Source organism: Lemur catta, chromosome 2 (assembly GCF_020740605.2).
Source record: "Lemur catta isolate mLemCat1 chromosome 2, mLemCat1.pri, whole genome shotgun sequence".
Taxonomy (NCBI): Eukaryota; Metazoa; Chordata; class Mammalia; order Primates; family Lemuridae; genus Lemur; species Lemur catta.
In genome coordinates, this window is record NC_059129.1 from 55,450,152 (window position 1) to 55,460,673 (window position 10,522).

Sequence of the window (10,522 nt, forward strand, 5' to 3'; positions counted from 1 at the left end):
TAGTTAAGACAGGAGACTACATGAATACATAAATACAAAGGTAATCATCATATGGATAAATTTATGACACCCCTTGCAACTACTGAAATGCAAATTTGCACAACCAAGGACCCTTACATATTTAAAGCAGCATAAATAAATTAAAGTTATAAATTCCAACGCTGGCAGGCTTGTAGAGCAGAAATCACATTCATAGGTGGCTGATGGCACTCTAAATTAATTCAGTATTCCTGAAAACAGTCTGGCAATACACAGCAAAAGCCATAAAACTGTTCATTCATTTCCTTTGACCCAGCAATTCCGCGTTGGAGAATACAGCTTGGGGAAACAACCCAAAAGGAAAAAAGAGGGATTGGTTTGTACAGAGACAACTTCATCAGTGCTGCCTGCAGTGGAAGCAGCGATCCAAGTACCCAACAACAGCAGAATGGCTCGACACACTAACAACCAGAGGGATTACAGCTATTAAAAAATGGCAGGCATGAAGGCTGGAACTGACATAAGTCACAGGCACCTCAAAGTTATTCACTACACATCCAGACTTCAGGTTTCCCAATCCCACCCGCTCCTCCCCCAGCCTTCCCTTTCAAAGTAACCAGACCATCACAGACTGTTCGACTTAGAAACCCAGGAGTCAGCCTTGGTCGGTGCTTTCTTTCAACACCGCCTGCCCCCTCCTATGTCACACTGGTAAACTCTCTCCAAAATCTCTCTCTAGTAATCCCCCTCTTCACTGCCACCACCCCAGTACCGTCATCTCTGCCCTGAACTACTGTAAAAGATTCTAACTGGCCTCCTGCTTCCATGCTTCCCTCCCTAATCCATTGTCCACAGAGCTGCCAGAGTGAAAAAAAAAAAATCAAATTCAAGCCATAACATTACCCTGCTTCCCATTGCACTGAGTCGTAGTCTGATGCCCTCACAGTCTAGAAGGTTCTGTCTGATCTGGCCCTTGCCTGCCTCTTCAACCTCAATCCAAGCTCCCATTGCCCCCATTCACTGAGCACCAACCACAATGATCTTCTTTCTACTCTCTGAACACATAGGCTCTCTCCTTCCTCTGAGCCCTTCCATGTGCAATTTCCTCCTAATAGCATGCTCTTTGAATGGTTGGTTCTTACTAAACATCACACCTTCTATGAAATCCAAGAGGGTGAGACTATGAACAACCTTTCACTATCATATACCCAGAGTCGAGCAGTGCCTGACATTTAATAGATGCTCCACAAATTTTCTTAAACAGATGAAAAATATATCTCTGTAAGGAAAAGCAGAACACAAGCAAGTTCATAGACTTTAGTTTTAACTATCCATAAATACTGTCAGTGAAGAGAGCTGAATTCAGAAGACACATAAAGAAAATTCCATATCCACTAGGTTCTTCTAGTCTGCCAACTTGCTTAAGTTTAAAATGTTCTTTCTTAATAACTTCACTACCCTTGAGTTGTAGTTCCAAGTATTGAAGATGTAGCTCAAGTTCCAGCTACCCTTGTCTAGAATGAATGAACAGTTAGTTTAAAGCAAGATCCTTCTGGAATTCATTCAACAATCATTTATCGCTTAACTACTATGTGTCAGGGCATTGAGCCAGAAACACAAAGATGAATAGCACATTGTCTTTGAGAAGCTGAGATGGAATAACAACACTGGCCCTGAGCAATCCAAATGAGGAAACACATACAAGCCTTGTCCATTTTGTTATTTTTCCTGGACGAGGTATGTAAGGTTTAAACTCAAGAGAAGGGGCCATGAACTTGTAGACATAAAGGAAGAGTAAAGATTGAATAATAACCAGCTAAATTATTCTGGGAACCTGTCACCATTTGACTTTGATCCTCTTTCTCCCTTCCCAACCCTACCATGTCTCCTAATCCTGGTTGAGCAGACTGGGCCATACCTAGGATGAAATCAGCAATGGTCTTGTCCCAAAGATTCTTTGGGAGGCCAGAATTGTAACCTCTTTCCCAGCACAAATGATTAAACAATTTCCTCTCACCCTTTGTCTTTCTCTACTCAGTCTCTACACTTTTCAAAGAGATGTTTAATAGCTTGCTTAAGAAGGTGCTACCAGTGAGTTTGATAAACCACACACACACACCACCTATGGGACCACTCAAATCATGGCATTATGCCAGTTTCTAAGAGACCTGAAATGAAAAGTGAGCAAAAGAAATGCTACTAACAGATGGCACAAGCCCACGCTCTTATCCTATACAAATAATTAGGCCGGCAGCAGAGAAAACTCTAAAAGGTCTTCAAGTTCTCAGAATAAGTGAGTTGAAACTACATTGCTAAGCAGAACCCATGTCACACTGTTACTCACTAAACAAATATTTTTCAAAATGACCCAAGTAGCAGGAAAGCAGAGCACCCACCCCTTATTTATAACACTGCAATTTGCAGGAGTATCTTTCCGTTTTAGCCATGGTGCCATTGCCCGTCCGAATCACACCATAGGAAAATGCTTGCCAGTAACTCTCTGCCCTCCCCTTCCAGTCCACACACAGGTTCCTCTCACTTTATAACCACTAGTTTTGGCAGAACTTCCAAGTACCATCATGGAGCAGAACTGCTCCGTGATTTCTGGAAAAAGAATGTTCAACTCTTGGGTAAAATCATTCGCTTTATAGGAAACAAAATTCTGGTAAATTAAAGTGATCTGTCCCCTACCCACACTTGGCAGAAAGAGCAGTGGGCACAAAGCCACGCTGACCTAGATTTTAATCCTCTCTCCAGCAGTCGCCAATTGCATGACCGTAAACCTTCTCAAATTTCATTCCCTTATCTGTAAAATGGGGCTAATGCTACTGCCTCGCAGACTTGTAAGATTTACTGAGATCGTTTGTAGATGGTATGCAATGCAATGTCAATGGTAAGCACTCAGTAAATAAGGGCTGGTGACATCAATATCAATGATTACTATTAACAGCCACTTTCTTATTCCTCCCCTCTAGGTTCTCAGAGCTGAAGCCCTGTTGAATCCACAGCTGTTCTCATTTGATTCCAGGACTCATGGACTCACTCCTTTCCTCTCTCCTAAATCCATTAAGCTCATGTTCCTTTTCCCGAAACAGATTTGCAAATGGCGCCAAGCAACAGAGCCACCCGGCAGTTCTGGCAGCAGAGGAGCAAATGGAAAATTATATAAAGATTAGATAATGAGCCTTGCTATGACTTAGCTTACTAAGCTCCCCTCTTTTTTTTTTTTTGTTTTTGTTTTTATTTTGTTTTTGTTTAGAACAAATTCTGAGGCATAATTTTCAAATATCTGAAGAGAAGATGAAGTCATAGGGCAGGCAGAGCCCTGACCCCCCCCACCCACATTCAGCCTGATTCCACACCAGCCTAAGATCCCTCTGAGCACAACTTTTCCACCACTGCAAATTTCTGTCATCTCCAAAGCCAGGTACTGATGTGAAAATACTTCTGGTGGCCTTCATCCCTCAAGAACAGTGAGCTCACTACTGCTTTGAGTCTGCAGCCTAAGTATCAGGGAGCCCTACCTCTCTATAGCCCTAATTCCCACCCATACTTACATCTGCCAGGTTCCTCCCAGGTTATAATCTCTGCCCAGTCTCCTCTCCTCTTGGATTCAGGCTGGAAATGGGAGGTGGTAGGAAAGCCAGGTGGCAGTACACAAGCCAATTTAGGATTCCTGTTTATTTTCTGGTATTTGACAAACACAAACACTGAGGCAAGGCCAGTATTTATTCCTGATCTCGCCCCTCTTCCTAAAGAATCAAAGCTCAGCAGCTGCTATTGCAGCAGCCACGAAGCCCAGGCTCCTGCTAATGCTAAATGGAAATTCAACTCTGGAGACCAAGCTGACTGCTGTGATGGCTTCAGGTGTCATATCTGCGTATAATGGTCCACACTGAGTCAGCTCCAAGTGATCACTGGACACACGCCCAAAGGTCAGAGATAACTTGGGGCTCCTCTTGTCACAGAAGAGAAGCATCTGAGTTTGCCAGGAAGTTGCTGGTGACCTGGCATCACCGGAATTTGCCAGGCCTGCTCGGGGGAAGAGAGCCAGCAGGGTATTAGTGCTTACTGGAAAACAAGCACAGCGATTTACACAAAGAAAAGTCACTCAATTCCTACTGGCCCTGAGTCGTCTGATAATGCATCTGACCATTACCCATCACCTCTTCACCCAAAAAAGAATGAAGTTGACTTAAGCTAGTTTACATGCTTTATAAAGGGCCAGTTGAGCACATAACCAATTTGCAACTTGCCTATGGAGCCTCCAAAGAGGATTTTCCTCTACATGGGAATGAATAGTCAAGTGCAAAGTTAAAGTGTGACGTCTCCACATCCTGATCTACAATGCAGAAAGTCCACAGACTGCCTGCCAGAGCCGGCCCAGAAGCTCACACCTACTGTGCCTACCCAATAAGGACAAACTTGGAGAAAGGGACTATCTGCAAACTGTCCTGGAAAATATGCCGTTAACTGTGCTTACCATGTCCAGCTAGATAGACTTTGTCCAAATTTAGCTACACTAAGATATGCAATATGGGCAGCCGGTGGATCTATGCCTCTTTAGTCTCAGTTTTTTTCCCCCAATTTAAGGCAATCCTTAAATCCCACTTACAAGGAATTTTTTTCTTGCTGACTTGGTAAGCTTGTGTAGTTTTTTCACAGTGGAGGTCGGTTTGCTTGGGGCTGAACCTGAGGCAGATTCAAACATATGCCTTTGGAAACAGTTTGGTGAGAAAGCTCCATCCCATTCTACACATGTCTGTAGGGATGACTCACGGGGCAAATCAGGAATCCCGCATGCCGGGGCGGGTTGTAGCTTCCCCATGCCTCTGACTGTAAGTCACCTTCCCTACCGAGGATAATGTATGTCATTCTGAGACTGGGAGTGTTTTCTTTCTCTGTCTTTCTAACAGCAGAAGTTATTTCGGGTATTTTAAAGATTTTAACATCAGTCACATTTGGTGTAGGACTCTGGGCATATACATTCAACCACAAATTCCATATGAGCAAGTGAAACCCAACTGGAACTGCTGATGGCCATGTTCATTTTATTTACCATATTAATTATACCCTCATGGCAAGATCCAAATCCCAGTTCATCCCTGGGTTCCCACTGCCAAGGGCAGTGCCTCACTCACAAAGAGAGCTCAATGTAGGCTTACTGTGAACATGAAAAATAAATCACTTCCCCACTTCTATTTTTTTCCCTCCACCAAAAAATATAGGGTGTTAGATCAGCACAGTTTTATCCTCCCTCCCAGCTTTCACATTCTAGGATTGTAAAATTAAGGTGCATAAAAAGGAGAAAATCCTCTGGATATAATAGCTCTAATTTACAGTTCTACTTGAACTTGCCACCGAATCTTGACATAATTCAGGACTTCAGCCACCACCAGACCACACCACACCTGCCTAATGGGACAGCCTGAGTGGTGTACCAGTTCCCCAGTAATTTACTTTGGTAAGTGAAGGTCCAGAGGTAGCACTAAGCCAGACATCCAGCATCAATGACAGGTACAAACACTAATACTTGGTACTTTCTAGCCAAACACACAGCTGGACAGGCTGTTATATACAGCAAATGGCCCTCTATCTGGAATCCATAATACATGCAAAAGAGTAGTTTCCAGAACTTCAGAACTGACTTCCTTATCACTCATGGCTCCCCTCTCTTCTGACTGCTCCACCGCCAACATTCTATCTGCGCAGTCAAAGCAAGCTCCCTGAGGGCAAGAGGCATCTCTGACTATGTATTAATAGTGTCAAATGGGCAAGCCCTTCTAGAGCATTCCTTAACACTGGTGCAAACCTAACGGTCTCATTTATCTTGTTTCCAGACTTTTGGTCTGGAACACATAGCGTGTCTTTCAGTTTGTGTTTTACTTGTTAATATTACACAGACGCCTCAAGTCATCAGAAACAGACGTGCAAGCAGCAAGAACACTTCCTTCCAAAGGCACTCATGTAATTCTCATCTATGCTCTGCAACTAACCAAACCACCATCTCAACTTTCCCCCAGTGTGCTTTCTCTGTTGTTACATTTTATTATCAAGCAATTTGGACTTGTGAAACAGGCAGTGTGGCACAGGGGTGAGGGAGAACATGAGCTGGGGAGACAGACAGTCCTGGGTTCCAGCCCCAGGGCCATCACGTGTGGCCTAGAACAGACCAATAAAGTTCTTGGAGCCTCCATTTTCTCATCTGTAAAATGAAGATAATACCACCTGCTTCACAGAGATGCTGCAAATAAATAAGATACTGTATATAAAGCACCTGGCATACAGTAATTGCTCTCTCTATATACATACATATATAATTGCTATATATACATCATATCAGATTGTGTGCATATATATTAGTACTTTTGAAAGCTTACAGTAAGCTATCCTTCATGCAGTTAGCCTGTCATAACCAAAAAAAAGTACCAAAAAATGATGACAATAAATATTGCTACACCAAAAGGAAGAAAAGGGATAACAAAGTCAATATGAACAGAATATTTTACTGAGATTATCATTTTTTAGTCCAACTGCAATATGTGGGCATGTCACTAACCTCCCCACTGCACCCCCCAGTAGTGTTCTGAGTTCCCTGCCATGTTTACCGGACTCCAGTACCTGGTGTCTGTCACTTAGACATCGGCAAGAATCCCAGTGGGATAAATACTCCTTAGAATAGTGTCATGAGATCATCCTTTTACACATTAACAAAGCCTGTCCTGAGCACTTGAGCATGCAGAATGGGGATGGGAAAGACAAAAGACCTTTCCTCCCACCCCTGGTTGGGGGTTATGACGTAGTCCCTGGTGATCCCTGGCACACCCTCTGAGTCACTCTTTAGGATGATGCGATCAACCCCACGCTATTCCATGAACTTAAGTGAGGCCTTTTTATTACAGTTAGCTGAAGAATAAGGAATCCTGTATTGGTTATTGCCTTGAGACTACTTTTAAGCCCCATTATAAATTTCTTTTTTTTTTTAAACAGCCACACTTAAATTCTCAGGTCTTCGGTCGAAAATCCAGGGCACAGTTCTTAGGTAAGCTGAGTTTGATGATTTAAGAAAAAGGAGCTGGGCCCTTTCCCAGTTAGTTAAGGCAACCTACCCTATGATTACATTGAGGCTTTTCTTTAAGCACCTATCTCATGCTAAAAGGTAAAATATTAATAAACAAAATATTGCACAATGCCTTGAGATTTAATCTGGGAGTGGACTCCATGAGAAGTATAATAAGCAGATGTGGTGGAGGCATCCAACATGTGGTAGGTTACAGTAGTGGATCTAATGCCTTGAAAAAGGAAACTCAATGATAGATCTAACCCCACTGATACTAGAATCAGTGTTCCGATGGGTTTAGATGCATTTCTCTCTACACCAAGATTGTCAATCCAGGATCAAGGCCCCAAGAGATGCCCCTACTGCTTACCATCAACCACATTTGTTTCAAAGATACAAACCTTGACTTTGCCATTACTACAAATGGGCAGAAAAGAGTTTCTAAAGGACAAGGTAGGGAGATACTGATAATAAATTGAATTAAACGTGGAAAAAGAAAGAGTTTCTAAAGGAGACTGGGACTTGCCTCATTATAAATGCTAACAGCAACAAACTTTTCTTTAGTCTTTCTCTTCCTCTTAAAACACACACACACACACACACACACACACAAGGAACCAGAATGTCTGTAGGATGAATTCTCAGGCCATAGCAACTGCAATGCCCTGAGATCTAAGCGGTTCTTGGCTGGCCAGGAGTTAAGCCCTTTTGGGGAAGGAGACACTGAGCCTGCCTTTTCCCTTACACAGCCCTGCCATGAAAACAAGCTCTTGTTTTTTGTTTTTGTTTGGTTTGTAGCTAAGAATCTCCATCCTCCCTGCAGGGATAAAAGATAGGCATGAGAAGCTTATAGTGGCTCAAAAGGGTTTGATCTCAAATTTTCTTCTACCCAACTTGACCCTTCACCCCAATATTTGGAAATAAGGGGAGGGGATTTGGGGAAAGTTGAGGGTAAGTTTTGGGTCAAGGGTGGTTTCAGGCTTTGACCAGGTAAGTGATGGAGGACTTATGTATAGGGCATGCCCAGATGTGGATGCGGCTAGAGTGATGAAGAAGCCTGCACCACCCTGCGGGGTCACCTGGCTAGCCACAGGTCAACGAGGAATAAAAAAGCCTGGAGGAAATTCATCTTCCTTTATATAGATCTCTTTCCCCCTCCCCCCACTCGAGTGCCAGCGAGCTGGCTGGCTGGGAGCCGGCGCTTTGGAGGCGCCTCAGAGTGGGTCTAAGGTCTGGCACAGAAACTGGGACCCACCCGAGCCAAGAGACGTTAGAGAGGGTGAAGGGATGGAGGAGGGGGCGGCTCGCGCCCTGCTCGGGAATGCACGGGGCGGAAGCACCGGAGGTCCCCAGTGCCCGGCGCGCACCGGTGCCACTCTCTCACTGCGGTAGCATCCCGACATGACACTGCAGCTGCAACAAAGCGGCGGCCACCGCGAGCCCTCGGCCTCTACCCCGCAGCCCCACACCACGCGGAGAGGGCAGCAGCCATGGGTGTGGGGCCGTGGGGGTGGGGAGGGGGTACGAAGTAGGCCAAGCGGGGGCAAAAGCCCCGAAATGCGCAGGAAGCCGGGCGGCAACCTCTAGCGCCTCCTCCAGCGCAGCCAGACTGCAAGGCAAACAATTCGCTCTCCTTCCCGAGCTTCGGCTGAGCCCTGCCATTCCCCCAGATGACCTAGTCGGAGCCCTCCGAGGTGTCGCCTTCGCTTGCACCGCGCCCCCCACGCCCCTCCAACCCGGCCGACTCAGCCCCGCGCCTCCCGAAGCCCCGGCCCGGGGACCCGCCCCGCTCCCCGAGAGCGGGTCCTGCGCCCGCGGCGCCGCCGCCCCCGGGTCCTCACAGGCGCTCACCAGGAGAAGGGAGCCCGCGATCATCGTGGCTCGGGCTGGGCGGGCGAAGCGGCTGCAGGAGGCGAGGGTGGTGCCGCTGCTCGCGGAGGGCCCCATGGCTGAGTGGCTGAGCCGGGGGCTCGCAGGGGCGCCCGGGGCGCACGGCCCCACGGCAGCTGGAATCGGCGGCTGCTTCTGCCCAGCGCCGCATCCACCGCCGCCTCCCGGGCCGGGAGCCCATCTACCTCCAGCAGCCCATGTGCACTGCGGCAGCCGGCAGCCGGGCAGAGGAGGGAGGCGGCAAGGGAGGCTCGGAGGGCGCTCAGCACCTGTCCAGCGGCGCGGCCGCCCGGGCGGGGAGAAGCAGCCGCGGCTGCAGCCCGCGCCTCCCGGTGCTCTGCTCCGACAGCGGCCGCGGAGAACCAGGGAGGAGGGCTGGGCGCGAGACAGCAAAGGAACAACTTCCCATAGCGAAGCTTCCAGCCGCTGGAACCACCCTCCTCCGCTGCCCAGACCGGCCGGCGAGGGACTGAGTCGGGTGGCCACCGGGCGCGGGGACACACGTGGTGGCGCCGAAGGGGCGGGGGACCGGCCCTTTGTGATGTCACCCGGGAGGAGGCTGGGCTCTTTGTGCGGCTGGAAAGGGGAAGTCGTTCCAGGTAGAGCGGGGAGGGAGAGAGTGCCCCTTGGCGTTCGCTGAAGAAACTGCATTTGCTTGTTGACCCAGAGGAAGCGCTGCGAAAGCATGCACATACCTGACCTCACCTTACTTCTTATTTCCGAGATAATTCTAAGTAAATTATTTCTACGGCTGACTCCTTTCACTTGTTCCTGACACAATTATTAAAAACAACCAATGACCACAGGGCACTTAGATCAACTGCGTGACCACAAAGAGACTTGTGTGTTACTCCTTAAACTTTGCTGCGCTTTGGAATCACCCTGGAGCGTTTAAAACATACATGTTAATTCCTGGGTCTCACCTTCAGAAATTCTGATTTAATTGGAACAGGATGTGGCCTGGCTTAAGCAATGGAATTTTTTAAAGTTTCCGAGGTGATTTTAATATGGGGGACTTTAAGACCCTCTGCGTTTGAGACCATCTGGGCTAATGAATGAATGCAATTGAGGAAATCCGAGTTAGAAGGCTTCCAAACCCAGAGCTGCTGGTGTTTGGGTCCATGGATGGTCTTTGAGAGGACTTGGGACTCCTTATAACATACGGACAGATGCATTTTCCTAATTAAAGAGTGCAGAGTTTTGAATCAGATGATCACAGAAATTTTTAAAAATCACCCCTCCTTCCAAAAATCGTGTTAAAAGTTTTTGAGTTGGGTTCCAAAAGCCTTGGTGGAATGTGGGTGGATAGAAGAGAGGCTCTGTTTCACAAGAACAACTGGAGTGTTCTCTTGGATGGTTGGCATCTCTCACACTTGCGTATGTAAAAAGAGGACTGTCATCCCTTTTTTGTTTCTCCTGGGGGAAGACAGGGTCTCCTGACTGTGACCACCATTTCTGGTATGGGGTTGCCTATCACCTACGTACCAAAATTACCAGATGAAGCCATCTGGTTCATAACACTCAACTGTGAGGCCTATTGTGCTGGGTTTACTCTCGCTTTCTTTGGCCCCTTCTACTTCAAAGGAAACACAT

At 46.8% G+C, this 10,522-nt stretch overlaps 1 protein-coding gene across 1 annotated transcript in view; it reads right to left on the reverse strand.

Moving 5' to 3' along the window:
• The window catches only part of TNFRSF21 (TNF receptor superfamily member 21), a 69,690-nt gene extending 60,227 nt beyond the window's left edge, over positions 1–9,463 (reverse strand). The window contains exon 1 of the mRNA XM_045543703.1: positions 8,891–9,463. Within this exon, the coding sequence (XP_045399659.1) occupies positions 8,891–8,986 (96 nt within the window). The 5' untranslated portion in view covers positions 8,987–9,463. The remainder of the gene's footprint in view (positions 1–8,890) is intronic.
• Between the last annotated feature and the right edge of the window lie 1,059 nt (positions 9,464–10,522).